General features: G+C 41.6%; 1 protein-coding gene across 17 annotated transcripts in view; it reads right to left on the reverse strand.

Moving 5' to 3' along the window:
* LOC111091657 overlaps positions 1–17,886 on the reverse strand; it is a 54,203-nt gene that overhangs the window by 13,085 nt on the left and 23,232 nt on the right. For 10 of the 17 annotated variants that reach the window (XR_005376419.1, XR_005376420.1, XR_005376414.1 and 7 more), the window contains 3 exons: positions 14,955–15,078; positions 11,781–11,948; positions 5,070–5,221 (listed from right to left, as the gene is read on the reverse strand). Coding sequence is in view for 2 of the 17 variants with exons in the window: in XM_038569789.1 (XP_038425717.1) it covers positions 3,016–3,291; positions 5,070–5,221; positions 11,781–11,948; positions 12,041–12,128 (684 nt within the window). In the remaining 15 variants the exon portion in view is untranslated. Of the gene's footprint in view, positions 1–2,061; positions 3,292–3,658; positions 4,589–5,069; positions 5,222–11,780; positions 11,949–12,040; positions 12,850–14,934; positions 15,079–17,886 lie in introns of those variants that run through there. The other 7 variants (XR_005376421.1, XR_005376417.1, XM_038569789.1 and 4 more) reach the window with 6 other exon arrangements.

Raw genomic sequence — 17,886 nt, forward strand, 5'->3', positions numbered from 1 at the left:
TATTCTAAACAATCCAGTGATAGAATATTCCTTCCTGAAAAACATTTTATTAGTGGTCTAAATTCTAAATAATTGGTGTGATTATGGTTGAATTTTAAAAATACAAGTGTAAAAATACAAATACAATTTTTAAAAATACAAAATTTTAAAAATACAATTTTAAAAATACCTGGGTGGCTTAGTCAGTTAAGTGGCTGCCTTCAGCTCAGGTCACGATCCCAGAATCCTGGGATGGAGCCCTACATTGGGCTCCCTGCTCAGTAGGGAGTCTGCTTCTCCCTCTCCCTCTGCCCCCCACCTTCCCCCAGCTCACGAGTTTTTGCTTGCACACAGGCACCAGAGTTCTCTCTCTTTCCAATAAATAGATAAATAAAATCTTTAAAAAATAATAATCATATATGTGGAAATTTCAAATTAGCACAGTTTTATTACTTATCCTCTAATAACACAGTATTTTACTTGGAAATTAATTCAAAGAACTCCTCTATTACCTCCTCCCACATGAGAAATCCATTTCAAGAATAGTTCATATGCTTTAGAATCTTCCAACTTCCCTCCCACCCTGCTCCAAGCAGTTTGTGTCTCTAGCTCCAGTGGAACCACACATACCTGCATTGAAACAGCAGATTCCAAGTAAACTATGATAGTACAGAAAAGAAACAGAAATGGAATTACTTCAATTCTTTCATTCTGTGTAACTGCCTAGAGTTGTTATTTGTGGTTAATTTTGAAATAGCACAAAACAGTGCGAACTGTGAGGTGTACTTCAGGTGTACTGTTTTTGTTTGGTGACTGCAAATTTTAACTTATGCATAAAATATTTCACTTCATGGTAGTGATTTAAAGTTAAAATATTTTTTCTTTTTTGTTTCAAGTAGGCTCTACACCCACCGTGGGGCTCAAATTCACGGACCTGAGACGAAGCTGCACACTTCACCCACTGAGCCAGCTGAGTGCCTCTTCTTTTTTAATTGTTAGTTATTTCTAAACTAAAGGACAAATTCAGAAAATGAAACATCACATCACTGGTCAATTTAATAGGTGCCTAATTTTTGCAAATGTTTTAGTTTTATTAAATTTTGTTTAATTTTTATTAACCATATTATTATTATAATGTCATGCATTACTATGACACACAATGATGCAGATATAATTGTTTTTTTCTTTCCATTTCTTTATACCTGACCTATCTATGGAGCTCAATGACCTTGATCTATCTTTCTACAAAATAAATAAGTATAATAAGTAACTACAGAACTAAAATAGCATGCTTTGCTGAACCCAGTTTTGAAATGGAGATATCTCAACTTCCTGTCCTTCTGAGCTGAAAAGAGAAAGAACCTTACCCTAGTCTCAGCTCTCAGGTGCCCCAACCTGGTATCAACATCAGGCTGTGGTTTTGACCTGAATAATCTAGCCATGAGTGTACCAGGTCCCCCACACAGGTAAGCTTTACTAGGTGTGAATCAAAGATAAATTAGATGAGTTAGAAAGAGAAACTGAAAAAATTTCTTGAAAGTGGTAAATAAACTTCCAATTATTTTTAATGGACAGGAAGATTGCTCTGGTTTAAAGAACTTGATGTCCCCTCCACCCCACCCCTGTGGTCAACATTAGTTTGGAAGCATTCAGTCTCAACCATTTATCAATGTGCAAGTGCTCCATCTATTCCACTTGTCCATTTGAATGACAAGTTCTCACCTTCTTTATAATAAGCAGGCTATGTTAACCAGGGACAAGAAGGGCACACAAAAACCCCATCCTGGAAATTCTTTTCTCAGAATTACACAGTTTGGAACTGTATCCTGGAACCTCATTCACAACAGATAGTGAGTTGCCAGTAGAGCAAAACACACTGCCTCAAAAATCCAATACTGAAATGTTAATTCAATGCATTATCATACCTCCCTAGATAACAAAGGACATCAAATTATCATCAGCTCTTTCTGTCCAGGCAAGTCATAGCTCCCTTCTATTTCCGGTCTGCGGAAGTTCACCCATTTCAAAGTAAGCACTACCGAGATACTTACAAAAGAAGGCAGAGGGATGTGAGTGATAGTATTGGTTTGTGATTTTATGTAATTCTGACATTTGGTTTCCCCAAATGCCCCTGGGGAGAGGGCTGGAACAGAAATTGCTCATGCCAACTAGACTGTGGTTGGCCCTAGCAGCCGTAACTCTCTGCTCAGACATTTACAGGAAAGAAAGATCCATGGACACTGGTCATGACAAGGACAGGCTCAACGTGTGGACACAGATTATGCATTTCAAAATTAAGTCATTTTTATATTTTAAATTCATATTAATATTTGCTATTTATTAAATAATTTTTAATATATGTTATTATCAGTAATATTTTTATTTACTAAATAATATTTAATGAATGTCATGTGTTAAATAATAATTTAATAATATAATGTAAATAATATACATTGAATAAATGTTATTAAATGATAATACAGCCAATTTTAAAATTAAGCATCAATCTCCAATGTGCTAAATACACATAGTTAAGTCAAATGCAAATGGAAAAAGAATAAAGCAGGGTGCATTCTGGAGTTAACATTTATAACAGTGAGGATAAGATATGTATGTTCACACCAAACCTCCTAACCTTTCCTCACAGAGGTAGGAAGCATGGGGGTGGGGGGTACTGGAGAAGCTGCCAGGAAACCTCACAGGAACACCCCCTCTCCTTTGCTGGGTTCTGGTTCTTTTTTTCCATTCACCCACCTCCAAGTCCTCTGGGCCAAGAGATACATAGTCCATGTTGAGCCCAGCAGAGAAAAAGCAAGCCAGTCAAAGTAGAGGAGAGGAAGTCTAGTGGCTCTACCTCAGAGCCTTCCCATTCCTTCCAGGATTTCTCAAAATGATTCTCTCTGGCTCCCATGACAACACTTCCCCAAAGTGTGGGATGCTCCTCAACTGCTAACTGATGGGAGTTTTCCTGAATTTGAGTTAAGCATGTGACCCACCTCTGTGTGGAAAAGCAGCAGGAATACAAAAATAAAGTGATCAAGTGGCTGGCTTTAGAGCAGTTTCAACCTGACTTGGTATGAGACTGAAAGTCTTGGTTTCAGACTCCTTGTAAATTTTGGAGTCTGAGCGTAGAGGAGCCAGTGCCTCCACCTGGAGTTTCTCTGAGCCACCATGGCTTTTGATTCTGTGGAAAGGCTTGGACAGTGAAATAAATTGCACAGTTGCCTGTTCTTCCAACCAGAATAGTCTTGAGGACTTAACTCTGAAATTGTGGAAGAAGCAGCCTTTAATCGAAGTAGCACTGTCCAACATCTGTGGATCACAAGATCCAATTAATTGAAAGCACAGCTCTCCTTCTACACACTACAGTTTATTGAGCACTCACTAGGCACTCAGAACTGTGCCAGATACTATACAGACTATAACACTTCTAACTGGGGATCACAAGAAATACTGGGGCACCTGGGTAGCTCAGTTGGTTAAGGGTCTGCCTTCAGCTCAGGTCAGGATCCCAGATCCTGGGATGGAGCCCCACATTAGGCTCCCTAATGAGTGGAGAGTCTGCCTCTCTATCTGCTTCTCCCCCTGCTCATGTTCCCTCTCACTCTCTCTCTCAAATAAATAAATACAATCTTTAAAACACACACACACACACAAAAACAAGAAATACTGAGAGAGCTAAGTTCCAATTAACTTTACCAATAATTGTGGTATAATTCTTGTTATGTCGCTGTTATATTGAAATAAAAATCTCAACGGTGAATGGAGGTTTTTAAAAGGAGCAGCAGCAATGAAGCCTCAGATACTTATATAACTTTAGGATGAAAATATCAAGAAGGATAAAGGGGAAATCATATAAGCAAGTAAGATACATTCCATAAAATAGTAAAATATAGGACCTTTTGGTACATGCTTGATGGCAAGAAAATATCACAAGTTAGAATAATGTCCATTATTTGTTGAATGTGTTCCATGTCACATGTGGGGATCTTCTAATTCTATGAGAGATATCTATTTAAAACTCCCATTGTGTTGACTAGATGATGAGAGACTTAGCTTCTTCCCCTGCAAAGGCCTGGGGAACCAATTTGGCACAGTAGGTGGCACTGTCTCCCCAGGGTTTCTCAGTTGGGGTCCTCTGGCCACACAGAGCCTTCCTTAAGGAGGCACTGTTGACACTGCCCCCTGGTCTAGCTGTGAGCTGGAGCTGTCTTGGGCTGATCCAGCTCATTGGGCTCATCCGCTGCTGCCCACTGCCCTCCCCTCCCAGCACTGCCCCCACTCTGACTACACCTCCCCTTCGGCCACCCCACCCTGTGCAGCCACAACTAGCTGCCCAAGTCTTCCTGAAGTTTTCCTCTGCCAACAATGCCCTTTCCTCTTTACTCCACCTGGAAAACTACTCATTCTTTTCTCATAAGGCCTTAATGAAATGTCCCCTCCCCTGTGACACCTCCTTGATGCCTCCAAGCAGAATCTGTAGTGATTCAGTGATATCTCAACTGTCAATGCCCTCTGTTGCATGGCAGTAATGCCTTATAGTCACTCATGTATTTCTTCAACAAATATTTGTTGATCATCTGCTGTGGATCAAATACTGTGTCCAGTCCTGGAAACAAAAAGATGTGTGGTGTGTGGTGGGGTCTGCTATCATGATGCGGGCAAGCTACAAGGGGAGGTGGGGATGTGACACCAGGATGATACCCTAAGGATGGGTGAGGATGTACTAGGGGAGCATTAGGGAAGCACAGGGGAGCTGCAGGTGATGAGCCTGGGGAGGGGAAAGGGTGGTGATGCATAACTAGAGGACAGGACACCTAGGAGGGCAACGCAAGGAGCAGTGAACATCACTAAGAAAGGAGAAGGCACTCTGGGCAGTGGCGACAGAGGAAAGGCAAGTGAGTTATGCGTTCTGGGGTTGGGGAGAACCTAAAAGCAGTTAGATGTTTGGGGGAACTCAGAGAGATTAACAAGAGATAAGCCTGGAGACGGGAGTAGGAATCAGAACATTCCCATCCTTTTAGGATACTTAGATCTCATTCAGGCAGCATATTAGAATCAACCTGGTAGCATCATTAGAGTACACATACCCTGGGGCGCCTGGTGGCACAGTAGGTAGAGTAGCAGGCTCTTGATTTCAGCTGGAGGTGGTATGTGGGCTGCTGTGCTGAGCCTGGCATCTGCTTAGGATTCTCTCTCTCCCTCTCCCTCTGCCCCTCCTCCCTGGGCTCTCTCTTCTTCTCTGTCAAAAAAAATAAAAAGTAAAGACATTAAAAAAAAAAAAAAAAAAAAAAAAAAAAAACCTCGAGAGGTGCTAATTTAATAGGTCTGGGCAAGGGCCAGAAATCCTCCATTTTAACAAATGTTCAGGTGGTGCTGATGCATTTGCCCAAGAACCACATTTTTTTAAATATTTTATTTATTTATTCATGAGAGACACAGAAAGAGAGGCAGAGACATAGGCAGAGGGATTCGATCCCTGGACCCTGGGTTCAAGGCCTGAGCCAAAGGCAGACACTCAACCAATGAGCCATCCAGGTGCCCAACAACTGCATTTTTTAAGAAACACTTATATAAATGATGGGAAGCCCTTGAAGAACTTACACAAACACGTAACAAAGACTGTGTTTTAGAGAAAACACTTTTGTGGTTTAAAGGAAGATGCCAGAGAACTAGGTTGGAAGCAGTCCACTTAGGAGTCCTTTTCTGAGGCCACAGTAAGAAATGCTAAAGGCCCCTAGCAAAGCAATAGTTTAGGGGACAATGAAATTCCCCAAACATGGTGATTAGATATACCAGAGGATGAGGGAAGAGATGGCTCCTAGTGTCCCAGCGTGAACAGGCTTCAAGTGAGACACGAGGGACACAGAAGTCTCATCATGGGGAAAGACAATGATGCATTTAGTCTTTTTCATACAGAGCAGTAGGTGCCTAGGGACATCCAGATAGAGCTAGGCTAAGAGAGCTGAAAGTTTGAGCCTGAGGCTGTGGGAAGCATAATGAACCCAGGAGACTGGTCTGGAAGTCATCTGCCTCTGCTGCTGGCTGGGGACCCTGTGACCTAAAAAGAGACCCCTGGTGAGAGCATTCAGCATAAGAAAAAGAAAGCCTAGGTAGACCTCCCAGGAGCACCAGGTAAAATGGAGTGGCTAAGGAAGAGGAGCAGCCTGGAGACCAGGAGAGCCACACAGCTGGGATTAAGGGCTTAGGTTTTGAAGTCAGACTACTCCAGCACTTACTAGTTGGGTGAAATGGAGTATTACCTGTTACTCTGTGTGTCTTGGTTCTCTCATCTATAAAATGGGCAGACTGGTAGTACCCATCTCACTGGGTTATTCTGATGGTGAAATAAGTTAATATTAAAAAGCATTTAGACCTGTCACATATTATATTCTTTTTTTAAACAGCTTTATCGAGGTAGAGCTGATATGCAAAAACCTGCACATATTTTACACATATAATTTGATGAGTTTGGACATAGGACTATACACATGAAACCATCACAACTGAGGTAATAGAAGTATCCATCACCTCCGAAAGTTTCATTGCATCCTGTTGTGTATGTGTGTGTGTATGTGTGTGTTAAGAATACTTACTTCACATGAGATCTACTCTCTTAACCATTGTTTAAGTGCATAATACTGTTTTTGTTAGTGACAGGCACAAATGTTGTACAGCAGATCCCTAGGCTTAGGTGGACCAGAGACCTGAGCCCAGAGGGATCAAGGATATCTCTGCCAAAGCCAGCTCAGATGCACAATGACAACCTGGCCCTAATACCTGATACCTGATGTTCCCCTAGCTGATGCACTGAGACAACAGAAATATTCTCCTACTCCCTGCAGGATGCAGGATGGTGGGGGAGGAGGAGATCCTGGGGCTGAGATTTAGCTTCTGCCACTCAGCAGGATGGAGATTCAACAACAAAAAAATACACTAAATATATTTGGTTCTAGAAATTCCACAAAAGATACAGTTCTCAGACCCATGTTCATGGGTGAAGATGTGCACCTGCTATAGAAATCATACGAGGCTCTGACAAATGTCCTGTGCTTGTGTCTAGGGTGTCACCTTGGCCCACAGTCTAGTCAGTGTTCCAAGGAGGAAGATGAAATGACCTTGACTGTGGCAGGCCTTTTCTCCTACAATCAGCACTGATTTAGACTCAAGTGTTTACTATCCCTCCAATTAATGCTCCACCTCTGGCCTAGCAGGCCCAGCAGGTTCTTGTTTGGCTAAAACAAAAGCCCTTACATTTTTCAGACCCAGATAATACTCTGTATACTTTATGATGCTAAATTCTGATATATTAACTAACCTATTAAGGTACCTGAGGAAATGTAATGCTCTTTTTTGAGGAAAATACTGACCCCTCCCACAGGACTCTGTGTGACTGATGGGTAACAAGAGAAAGAAATCAGGCTCCTGACTGTCGACAACATGTAGGCAATTTTGCCTCCTCCTGGCCTCTAAAATGAAGAGATGGGTTCTTCTGCCACCACATAGCATAATTTAAGGTCCAGCTTGAAAGACCCAACCATAAACCAGTTTAAAAACAGCCCTTCCCAAAGGATCCCAGGAGGCCTCTGATATCTAGGGCCCAAGGGTCAGGTAATGCTGTCCCTCCAAGAGCACTCCCCAGCTTCCAGTGGGCAGGACAGCACTAAGTAACCAAACTGGCTCATATTATGTAAGTTCCTTGCACAAGTGGCTTCCCTTAATCAAGACTTTTCTGCTCTTCAGTTTTTATAGATGGTATATATACAAGGAACATCCACTTAGACAATGTCCCTGTGACTTTTGCAAAATTAGAGTTACGCCCACTAAGTTGTGAAATATAACTGATGGAAGACCCAGTTAATAAACTGCTTCTTGATTCAGGGCAGGAAAAATTTCAGTTCCTCAAAGAGTTGGCCTGTGTCCTGCTATCAAGCAGTAAGAATCATATTACTCAAATATTTCCTTTTTTGTCCCAGCTCTGGAGAAATAGAAAGTATTGTGCCCTACTGCCCTAATTGATTTATCTCATTGGCCCTGTCACATTGGTTCCTCTGTTATATTAATGTACCTCTGGTCTAAATTGTGCATTGTGTTTGATTTTGTAAATACCCTCTGGTTTTTCTAGAAATAGGCGGGGTATCACCACTTAAAGAAATGCATTTTAATTTGGCCCAAAATTTGTTTCCTTCAAAACTTTTTTTTTTTTTTAATTTTTATTTATTTATGATAGTCACACAGAGAGAGAGAGAGGCAGAGACATAGGCAGAGGGAGAAGCAGGCTCCATGCACCGGGAGCCCGATGTGGGATTCGATCCCGGGTCTCCAGGATCGCGCCCTGGGCCAAAGGCAGGCGCCAAACCGCTGCGCCACCCAGGGATCCCTCCTTCAAAACTTTTATCTCAGTTTTATTTCTATGTTAATTTTTCTATTTGGTTCATCTCTGTGCCCTAGATCAGAACCCAAATTCCATGAAGGGAAAGACTCCATTTACTCCATTCACTGTTATCTTCAGTACCCAGCAACATACCTGAGGGTCTGTGGTAACTGGATCAGCCAAGATAGGCCAACTGTGCTTCACAAAGAGCCTGAAGACCCAGTGGGTTAAAAGAAGAAAGGATTTTTTTTTTTCTACATATCCATAGAAATCAGCAGTAGGTGTTACCTGCTTCTAATCCACTGGAAGATTATCATGACAAAGAGAAAAGAGATAAAAGTGGCCCCAAATCACTTTCTGGCACTTCCCCTAAGTGAGCCAAACCCCTGTCCTATGGCCAAGAGGGGATGTGTAGAAGCATTCCTATACTAAGGGAATTTAGTGATGGGTAACAGCATCTGTAACACTACCGTAGGAATTAAGTCATCTAGAATTAACGAATTACAGTTTCTTCAATTAGTGAGGTGCTTTTTAATTATTCCTTCCCACGTATCATTAGCCTTTGGTACATCCAAAACTTGTTTGTTTTATAATAGCCGGAGTTCAAATTATCTCACGATACCGTTGACTTGGTTATATTTAAGTCAAATATACTTCACCACGCATAACATCTCCCTCCTACGAATAGGTCAGAAAGTCTAGAGACCTGCATACTAACTTCTCTCAACACCAATATAGTGTGAGAGGCCTCAGTGTTACAGGATTCCTTTTCCTTGAGTGCCCATGGCTCATGCTGACGCTGCTTGGAGGAACTAAGAGGTAGACTAGATGACAAATGGTGGGGAGCAAAGCAAAGTCTATTGGCCATAGTTACTAAGTGATAGTACAAAGCTCTCAAAATGAGGATGAGAGGGGACCTGAGAGGGTGGCCAATTTGGTGTTTAGATCTAGGTTTTTTGTTTTTTTTTTCAAAGATTTAATTTATTTATTCATGAGAGACACAGAAAGAGAGAAGCAGAGACATAGGCAGAGAGAGAAGCAGGCTCCATGCAGGGAGCCAGATGGAGGACTTGACCCTAGATCACACCCTGGACTGAAGGCAGATGCTCAACCGCTGAGCCACCCAGGCGTTCCTAGACCTAGGGGTTTTAATGGGCTTGTTGGTGGGCTGTTTTCATCTGATTAACTCTCCCTGCATCCAATCAGTTTTTGTCATCTATCTATCACATGGAAAAGGGTAGAGAGCTCCTTCCAGGGTGGTGTAAAATCCTTTTTTTAAGGGTGATTTCCTCTTGGGGGCAGGGTTAGGGTAGGAGGAGGTCTCATCCCTGCCTGCTTTCTTCCAACTGTCCTTCGTTATTAGTTGACTTTTACAGAGTTGGTGGCAGAGTTAACATATTCTATAATAGGACAGCCCAGATAATCTGAAACCCTTTTACTTCTAAACACCTGAAAATCCTGGACAAAATATAACAAACATTCTCTTAAAGACATGACAGAGCTTAGAAGAAAATAAGGAAACTCCACTGGCCAAAAATAAAAATAAAACTGAAAACTAAAACAGGAAGCCAGAAAGCCAAGAATGTGTCAATTGTGGTTTATGGGGCTTTCCAGTCTGATGCTAGCCTATGACCTCAGGGTTGAAATTTTATTTTATTTTATTTTATTTTATTTTATTTTATTTTATTTTATTTTATTATTTTATTTATATTTTATTTTATTTTTTTTATATTTTATCTTATTTTATTTTATTTTATTTTATTTTATTTTATTTTATTTGGGGGGGGGCTTGTGCGTGCATGTGCACATGTGGTGGGGGGGGTTGCACAGAGGGAGAGGCAGAGATGATCTTAAGTAGGCTCCACTCCCAGAACAGAACCCCTCACGACCCTGAGAACATGACGTAAGCAGAAGTCAAGAGTCCAGTGCTTAACTGACCGAGCCACCCAGGTGCCCCTCAGGGTTGAGATTTTAAAGTCTTCATGGAAGCAGGAGACCTCAGGCAAGTTGAGTTTACAGCTGAGGCCCCAAATAAAGCTTGATTCCCCAAAGGACCACAGCCTAAGTAAAAGATACGCCTAGGGTTGCCATATTTTGCAAATAATAACATAGGACATCTAGTTAAATCAGTAATACTGGCCCACCATCTCCCTCAAATCCATCACCATTGCTGAGGGAAAAAAAGCAACACAAAAAAAGTTAATTCTAGTGACAATGAACAGCAAATCAATTTTTAATATAGGTATGTCCAGTATAGAATTTGGGACATACTTATACTAGAAAATTATTTGTTGTTTATCTGCAATTCAAATATAACTAGGAGACCTGTATTTCATCTGACAGCCCTAGATACACCAGAAAAACTATCCACCAGTTTAGGGAGTCAACAAGAATGCCTGCCTAGCTCCCTGTGAACTCTGAGTAGGGCCAGGAAAGTATCCCCCTCACAAATTAACAATCATAGGTCTGTCCTTTGGTGGACCAACAATTCAACTTTATACTACCTGCAGGATCCTCATCTACCAAGCCAGAAATTAGCATAAGAAATGCTCCCCACTGGGGATCCCTGGGTGGCTCAGGGGTTTGGCGCCTGCCTTTGGCCCGGGCGCCATCCTGGAGTCCCGGGATTGAGTCCTGCGTTGGGCTCCAGGCATGGAGCCTACTTCTCCCTCTGCCTGAGTCTCTGCCTCTCTTTCTTCCTCTCTCTCTCTCTCTCTCTCTCTCTCTCTCATGAATAAATAAATCTTCAACAAAAAAAAAAGAAAAAAAAAAAAAAGAAATGCTCCCCACTCCTACCCCAAGACCAAGAAACACAGAGACTCACAGCAGAAGGAAGTAAAACCTGCTCTGGGTAAGGAAGGTTTGCGCCCTCAACTCAGGCCACTGTGGAGATCCACAGACAAAACCTCGATGTGGGGAACAAAGGCAGAAGGAAATGTAGCCAAAATGAAATGTCCTTCCAACCTGTGGCCCACTGACAGATCACTGAGGCAGGCAGAGTATAACATCCCTCCAGGAAATCCTACTGTCTTAATGCTAAGGTTTAGTTGGAGAGGAAAACAACCTTAGCTTGACAACACCTAGACCTCCGAGGTCCTGTGAGTCTTCTTTAGCAAGGAAAGTCCTTTTGGAAACTTCCCTTTGTCTTTACATCCCCCAACTCCAAAGTATATTATCAGCCAGTCCTCACAACCCGAGGGCAGCTCTTTGAGGGCAGCTTGTTCTGCCCACTGGTCCTGTCGCTGTGCTTAAATAAAACCACCTTTTTGCACCAGCAACATCTCAAGAATTCTTCTTTGGCCATTGGCTCCAACCCTACCACTCCAAACCACATAACCCTCACTAAAGATGAGTTCACAACCTCAAATTACAAAATGTTGGGGGGTGTTGCTTGTGTACGCCAAGGAAGGTTGGTCTTTTCACTTACCTGTTAAAATGGCAAAGGGGACAAAGCCTTTGGAACACATCCACGGTCGTTCAAAGCAGATTACCTCACTGTGTTCCTGTAGTTGGGGCAAATCACAGAATCCAGGTCCATGACTCCACACTGTGATTCTTGTCTGGCCCACCATCTCCCACAAATCCATCACCATTGCTGAGGGAAAAAAAGCAAGACAAAAAAAGTTAATTCTAGTGACAGCAGGCTCAGCCTTTGTTAATCCATTAAGAAAAGAGTTTAAGGGGCACCTGGGTGGCTCAGTGGTTGAGCATCACAGTCCCCACCGGGAGCCTGCTTCTCCTTCTGTCTAGATCTCTGCCTCTCTCTGTCTCTCATGAATAAATAAAATAAAATTTTTTTAAAAAAAGAATAGAATTTAAAAAAAAAAAGAATAGAATTTATGGCACTTCAGTGCTTTTGGTCCCTTTTTTTTTTTAAGTACTTGTTAACTAAAACTAGAGAAAAGCTGGAGCCCACTGCTTACAAAAGCCTTAGCTCCAGGACTGCACTTCCCTGAATTTCCGAAAGAGTAATCAACATCCCAGCTTGCCTGGGACTTTCCTGGGTTTAGCAATGAAATATCTCACTCAGTACTAGACAAATTAAGACAATTGGTCACAGAAAGCATTCTTCATCCTAATAAAGGGCAAATTAACTAAATATGTGCATGTTTTCCTCTTTATCCTACCAGTAACATTCAGGCAAAATAAGTTAGTAATTATTTCAAGAGGTTCTCGCAGAGAATGTCTATAATTACAGCATAGGTATATAAAGATGCATTCAGACTTTGTACTCCTTGAGTTTTGGTTTCCTCATCTGCAAAACACAAGCAACCATGGGACCATAAGGTTTGGGCAAGGATTAGTGAGACTGTGAAGATCACAAATAACACTCTTAGCTTGGTTCCTAGCACATCATAACACTCAAAAGGGCAGCTGCATGGCTCAGTGGTTGAGTATCTGCCTTTGGCTCAGGTTGTGATCCCGGGGTCCTGGGATGGAGTCCTACACAGTCTTCTTACAGGGTGCCTGCTTCTCCCTCTACCTGTGTCTCTGCCTCTCTCTGTGTGTCTCTCATGAATAAATAAATAAAATCTTTAAAACAAATAAACACTCAAAAAGGATAGCTATTTTGATTGTTAATTTTCAGGCTTTTGTAGCATTTAGATTTTAAATTTCAGAAGCATTTACTAAATGCTTCCATTTTGCAGATCTTTGGTTTGAAGTAGCAGCTTTGCTGTTATGGCTTGATTATTCTCACACAGCTTGTCAAAATTTATTGACAGATCCAAATTATTTTCTCTTACTGTGTTTGGACACTTATCTGATCATTCATCATTGACTTTCGATACCCAAAAATCTTCATCAAGACTTAGGGAAAATTATAATAATCTCGATAATTTTTTTCTTCCTACTTTTTAAAAAAGATTTTATTTATTTATTTATGAGAGACCAGAGCGAGAGATAGAGAGAGGCAGAGACACGGGCAGAGGGAGAAGCTGACTTCATACAGGGAGCCCAACATGGGACTTGACCCAGGTCTCCAGGATCATGCCCTGGACTGAAGGTGGCGCTAAACCGCTGAGCCACCCTGGCTGCCCCTCTTCCTACTTTTTAGAAAGCAAACTTGATGTACTCTATCTTGTCTACCTATCTTTTTTTTTTTTTTTCAAAATATAAGAGTAACTGTAAAAATAGCATTTTCTTTTTTCCATCTCTTACCATCAGTGACCCAGAACTAACAGTTTTTATTTCTGACTGATTTTCAAAGTATTCAAACTCTAAATAACCTTTAAATTGACTGTGTATGTTATATCATCCATTGTTTTACTGAAAGAGAAGTTTATAAAGCTCATTTTTCTCCTCTGGCATTAGGCTGCATTGAGTACATGAGCATCAACAATCTTTTAAATAGCTATCAATTTGAAGACATTACCTTCTCTCTGTTAGAAGGACATAATGCTGAGTCATTTGGAGTGAGTTGTGATAGATTTGCCCTAAATCACCCATAAATTCTTATTTGGTCTCCTTTGTGGCCAGATTATAGTATAATGTACTGACTACTTTGGAATCTGTTATTCACTAAGATGTATCTTTGTTTGATATTAAAAGCCCTAATTGGATCAAAATATATGATCTAAACTAATACTTCTCATGCGTAAAGGTACACATGAATTCCATTTTGAGAAATTTGTTGAACACAGATTCTGATTGGATAGCTCTGGGCTGTGGCTTGGAATTCTGCATTTCTATCAAGCCTCCCAGCTGATGCTGATCTATAGACCACACCACACTGCAGCAACATGGCTGTAAGGCAGTGGTTTTCAGAGTGTGGTTATGGCACCAGTACCACAGACACCACCTGGGAAACTGTCAGAAATGCTACCTCTTGGACCTCATCCCAGACTTTCTAAAAGAACCTCTAGGGGGCCCTGGGTGGCTCACTTGGTTAAGCATCTGCCTTCAGCTCAGGTCATGATCCCAGGGTCCTGGGATTGATCCCCCTGTCAGGGTCCCTGCTCAGTGGGGAGTTTGCTTCTCCCTCTCCCTCTGCTGCTCCTCCTGCTTGTACTCTCTCTATCAAATATATAAAATCTAAAAAGAGAGAGAGAGAGAGGGAGAGAGAGATGAAAAAAAAAAAAAAAAGAAACTCTAGGGACAAGCCTTCTGGTGACTCTGATACACACAGTATGAGAACCACTACTCTAAATAAGTAAATCTGCTTGCCTAGATGAAATAGGTGTTGGGTTATTTCCTACAAGGAAGAAAACAAGGCTGTCTTAGAGCTAAGACAACCATGCCAGACAGGCCAAAGCTCAGAAATGAACATTTAACAGATCCACCCACACTGGTGAATGGGATTTGGGGGAACAGACCCAGCCAGGCACCAGTTGAAACCTTATCAAGTAGGTATGTTCTGACATCCAAATGTACAAGCAGCACTGTGCACACACTCAGCATCAAAAGTCTGACATGAGGTAACAGAGCTGCACTTGATTGCCCAACAGAAAAAACAGGCACGTGCTTATGACATCTGCTAAGCAGGGACACCAAAAAAATAAGACAAAATTTCTTAAAGAATTTGACATTTCCCAGAAAAAAAGCATCGAAGTAGATACCATGGGGAAACTCATATTATTCACCTTGTTTACATTCATTTTACCATTTAGTGTGGCTTAGTATAGTGTCTGGAGCCAAACTGCCTGTCTCTACGTCCTGGCTCTACCATGTCCTAGTTGGGTGACCTTGGGCAAGTCACTCAACTCTCTCCACCTCAGTTTCCTCATCTGCAAAAGGAAGATAATGATATTTTGTGAGAATTAAACATTACATCAATGCATGAAAATCTCTTAGAATAGTGCCTGATATTCAGTCAGTGCTTAAAAAAATCCAATTTTTATTACAAGGAGGCAGAAAGGGCAGAAGGGGCTTACTTTTTTTTTTTTTTCTTCAGTGCATAGGGTCTTTGAAGAACTAATTTGTTTCCCAGTAGAGCTTAGGAGACACAGCTTAGGAGAAATCAGATAAAAGTCAGAACTATGGAGACAAGATACAGTATCTGGAGAGATCTGTGGGCTCCAGGGAAAGACTTGAAAAAGAGCAAGAGAGAACTAGAGAAACCCCAGGGCTCTGCACAAAGCCAGGTACCTATCTGGAGAAGGAGCAAGCCTTAGACCCCAGAATGGAAGGCAGCAGACCACTAAGTTCTGACTCCACAGGAGGATGGGAACGTTCTCAGTAAATCTCAGGATCTTAGGCTTTCACCTTGGCTACACATAGAATCCCCTGGGGAACATTAAAAACTATTGATGCCTGCATGTTACCCCTGGAGAGTCTGTTTCATTGGTCTGGGGCCTTACCTGAGGAGATTTCTAAAATCTCACCTACTTGATGGTTAACCAACCATCTTACCCTGGGCCAGCGCTGATCTTAGAAATGAGTATGAGTAGAAGTTTGAGGGGCCTAACTTTACATAGGTGATAAATGAAATGGTTAGAAAAACACAATCCTTTCGTATTATCCCCCTCCCTTCTCTTTATATTTATGCTCTGGATTTAGCTCCTTTCTGGCTTCTGGTACCTTTTTGCTAATCAGAAAGATGTTCCCCTTCTTCCAGACACCTTGTCCAGGACAGAGATTTTACACTATAAGAGAGTTAACAATGTAGTCTGCCATGGTTTCATGGATGGTGGCAGAGGACATAAGACTTCTGGGCCAGAGACAAATGATGTCATTACTCACAGAAACAGTAGAGTATCAGTTTTTTCTTGCAACAAGAAAAGCCCCCTTTCCCACAACAATGGAAAGAGGTGACATCCACACCTGCAGTAAATTTTATTACAGGAGAGGAACCCTGAATTCAGGGAACCTAAATCTTTTATGGTGGGCGGTAAGCCTATGCATTCCTCCACAGAGATAATACTTCTACTTTCCAAAGCTGTTTACACATTCTTTAAAAGATAATCTAGAATAAAGACAGTCGGTGTGTCTGCTGGCAAAATGTGAAGAAAAATGTGACACCCCTGCAGAACTGTCTTCCAACACACTTTACTGTTGTAAGTGGTTTTATGTTATAATGATTTAATGTTATAATGAAAACTGTTATAATGATTTCATTAGAATGAAAAATGTCATGTGTTCTGCTATGCAATTATCATAGTAGTTATACAAAGCTACAATGTCAATGATGTAGATAGGGCCCTCTTACAGACGAGCTGTCCACAACCTATGCAGGTGTACCCTGTGGTGTTTCATATTTTTATCTTACTCACCTACTCTATCCTTGTTGGGCCCTATTCAACCTTGCTTGTGGATTTACTTTTTCAATCATGTCATTCCTAATCATTTTCCCTTCTTCTATCACAACTTTCCACTATTTACCTTAAGATTTTAATACTTTTAAGCATGATTAGTCCCATTCATTCTTGGGCCTATTCCTTGTTATTCATGAATTGGAGCAACATGAGGGCAACATGAGGGCAACATGAGGACAGGGGTGCACAGACTACCTCTCCAAATTAAATTAGCAAAATCCACATATAGTGACTGAGTTATGTACAAATGACCTATGCTAAAAATGAGATGAAACAAAAGATTTCTAAGAGCAATGACAAACTCTCAGGACCATGAAGATACTTCAGGAAGACATAATGTACCCCCAAGTAGGCTGCCATCTTACCAGTTACAAGAACTCAAATGTAATTTCTGAGAACTACACTGAAAACATGACCAAACTGGAATGTGCTTTCCTGTATCAGAGGGCTGCAGCAAGAGGAAGATGATCAGTATGGATTCTTAAAAGAGAATAAAAAAAAAAAAAGAAGTACACAGAAACTGTCTAGGGTAATCTAGAAGGACTACATCTGGTGAAGACCAACAGAGAAGTATCCAGGGTGTGGGAGCAGGGACTTATGAATGTCCTAGCGAATGTCCCAGTGAATGTCCCGGTGAATGTCCCTGAAATCCCTGCCCCTGTTTTATTCCAGTTCTACACTCAGCAAACAGCAGCTCATTACTCACCTGACCTCCCAGCCACACTGCCCCAGGGAAGGACCCTACACAGTGAAAGTATCTAGCCTTCCAACATAAAGGAACACCCAAAGTATAAAATGACACATTGGCATTCTGATCTATGCCTCAGTCTTTTAGGATGGGTGAGACAGTCCCTCACCATTGGAGCTCAGCACTCAGGGCTAGATTCAGCATGGTTACTCATGAAGTGACCTCATGAAGGTATGTTCCTAGGAAAGCCCTGCTGGATTTGTCAACTGGTCTCTTTAAACTCCTCTTCACTTACTCCTTGACAGCAACTGGCCCCATAATCTACTTTCATCCCTCCCCAGGGTGAGCTTCTGACCTGAAACTGGCCCCCAATATTCCAGAAGTCCATGGAGGCAGAGCAGCCCCAGAGCCTTTCAGGAAAGCCCCTGCCATCCATTTTAGGATATGCAGGCAGAATTTTACTCCCGGGGCTGAACTTTAATTTTCCAACTGTCCAAAAACTAGACTACGGTAGGGACTTAAGAGTCACTATACTCACCTAGTGTCCACATGTATGCCCTCTCTCACACATTCATTGACACAGCACCCAGAAT

Source organism: Canis lupus, chromosome 22, assembly GCF_011100685.1.
Source record: "Canis lupus familiaris isolate Mischka breed German Shepherd chromosome 22, alternate assembly UU_Cfam_GSD_1.0, whole genome shotgun sequence".
Lineage (NCBI taxonomy): Eukaryota > Metazoa > Chordata > Mammalia > Carnivora > Canidae > Canis > Canis lupus.